Raw genomic sequence first — 2,460 nt, 5'->3', positions numbered from 1 at the left:
ACATACATACATACATACATACATACATACATACATACATACATATATATATATGGTCGTTAGAGGTATAAAAGCCACACACCTGATCGATGTGCATGGCCGAACACAGCTGCTGCATCTTCTGCCTAACCATTTCGATGTTATTGAGTAGTACGCAGGCTTTCTGCGATACCCGATAGAAGTCGCCTTGATCATCACTTTCCATCCTACACCAAATGAAAAATGCATCAACGGTGAGAGTAGTCTTTGGCTCTGAGGGGTTATTTGAGGGTTTTTTCGTGTATACGTGTGTATGTTGGTTTTTTTGTGTATGTGTGTATGGTTTTGGGTTCATATCACTATTGTATCGTGATTGTGTGCATTTCTAAGTGTTTAGCGCCTCCTCGGAATTTCTGAAGTGCCGCGACTACGGAACCGTTGGAGTATGTATGAATGTGGTACACACCACCATGAGTACATGCACGCACGCACATGAATAACGTTAAAAGCTAAAACGCACAATGATATTCATAAAAACATGACAAATGTCATACCTACAACTATTGCGCAGCTACGACTAAGAGTTGGGACTGTGTGTCTCTGTCGCCTCCCCGTAAACAATAGACATGCAGTTAGTCTACGCGCCATTCGTCGTGTACATACACACAACAAGACACACCCATAACCAACACAAACATACAATCACACACACACCCATACCCAGGACTATCCATCAGCAACGACTGTGTATTGGGAATGGGTGACCGTGGCGTCTCTCCCGCCACCATAGACGCACTGTGCCCTCTCGTCCGTTGGAGAGAGTCTAACAATCCCGAGCGCTTCTCATGCAACGAGCGTAGCAACCGACTGCTTTGCACACAGTACTCACGCAGCGTCACAGCCACACTCTCAGCAAACACCCGCACAAAGTGCGCGTACTGCTCGCGATCCTCCCACTCGAGTTTGTCCAGAAACGAGTACAGCTCAAAGTACCGAGAGAGCAACCGCGTGGAGGAGACCGAGTGCAGCTCGAGGCTGGATGTGGGTTGCCAGGTCTCTTGTTCTAATAATAGCTCCACGTTGGCGGTGGAGTTGGCCCGAACTTCGGCCAGCCATGAGGTGATGTAGGGCGCCCACGTGTTGGTGAGATCGAAGCCTTTGAAGTCGCCCGAGTTTTCGGTGCACCAGGAATTGAATTCTTTGAGTCTGAGCGGAAACCCGTGCAGCTATGAGCGAGTGCGATGGCTTTATATTCGATTCGTCAGCACCTCTCTGTGCGTAGGTATATTGGATACGTGACCTAGCCCATACTACGATCCATAAGTAGTGGGCCTAGGTGACTGTAAAGCAATTAACCACACCTTCAATAAAGTTAATATACTCTACCTGGTACGTGACCTAACCCATACTACTATCTACTACTATCCATAAGTAGTGGGCCTATGTGACTGTAAAGCAATTGGCCACACCCGCTCCTGAGTGCTGGACCATTAACACAGCAGCCAATAGTCATGCACGTGGACTATAACCTGTCCCTACACCCGCTCCTGAGTACTAGTCAATTAAGCAGGAACTAGAACTAGTGGGCTATGTTGGTTGACTAAAAATAACCTCAAGCCACTGGTCCTGATTTTCATACGAGATTTGTATTCCGTATTTTGGTTGTGCTTTACTATCATACGATTTAGTTTGCATGTCACACACTGCTGTCGACCACAGAAACGTTTTACGGAACGGCGTACGAGCCCTTCGTATCCGGGAGTTAACGGAAAACAACAGATAACAAACATACTTGAAGTATAAGGAGATGACCTTCTCATTGAACGAGCCCTGGAAGTGTTCCAGCATGACGCAGTCGATGTCTGTCCATAGCAGCTGCCCGAACGTCGTCACAGACACCTTAGCACAAGAACCGACGGACACGTGTCAGCATCACCCATATATCCGTAAACGTAAACGTATAGGCCGCCCGTTCGTACGTTTATTCTGGATGCGTTCAACCGGAAAAGAATACACCCGGAACAAAGTAGCATGCGCACCCGGGATTACAGTGTCACGTGTGTACCTGACAGCACATGCGTACACGCAGAGAGACGCGGTACTACTCAAGTACAATCATAACAGTTGCTAACAATGTACCAGCCCATACAACAAACCACAAGCACTTCAATGATAACACAAGTACAATCATAACAGTTGCTAACAGTTGCAGACAATGCACCAGCCCAACCAACAAACCACAAGCACTTATATGACAACACAAGTACAATCATAACAGTTGCTAACAGTTGCAGACAATGCACCAGCCCACCTAACAAACCACAAGCACTTATATGACAACACAAGTACAATCATAACAGTTGCTAACAGTTGCAGACAACGTACCAGCCCACACACCAACTAAAACCGCATATGAAGCGTGCCTCTACGGGTGTATGAGAAACACTACAAAGCCCATAATGGAATGCAACCTCGCAAAAC

The 2,460-nt window shown here is 46.7% G+C and overlaps 1 protein-coding gene across 1 annotated transcript in view; it reads right to left on the bottom strand.

Annotated features, from left to right (window-relative positions):
* The window catches only part of SARC_08980 (hypothetical protein), a gene marked incomplete at its 3' end in the record, with an annotated part of 4,813 nt that extends 2,933 nt beyond the window's left edge, over positions 1-1,880 (bottom strand). The window contains exons 1-3 of the mRNA XM_014297019.1: positions 1,772-1,880; positions 700-1,185; positions 83-206 (exon numbers count right to left, since the gene is read on the bottom strand). Of these exons, the coding sequence (XP_014152494.1) occupies positions 83-206; positions 700-1,185; positions 1,772-1,827 (666 nt within the window). The 5' untranslated portion in view covers positions 1,828-1,880. The remainder of the gene's footprint in view (positions 1-82; positions 207-699; positions 1,186-1,771) is intronic.
* Between the last annotated feature and the right edge of the window lie 580 nt (positions 1,881-2,460).

Source organism: Sphaeroforma arctica, assembly GCF_001186125.1.
Source record: "Sphaeroforma arctica JP610 unplaced genomic scaffold supercont1.865, whole genome shotgun sequence".
NCBI classification, from domain to species: domain Eukaryota; class Ichthyosporea; order Ichthyophonida; genus Sphaeroforma; species Sphaeroforma arctica.
The sequence above is the reverse complement of the archived record's forward strand: the minus strand, read 5'-3'. Positions and strand labels throughout refer to the sequence as shown.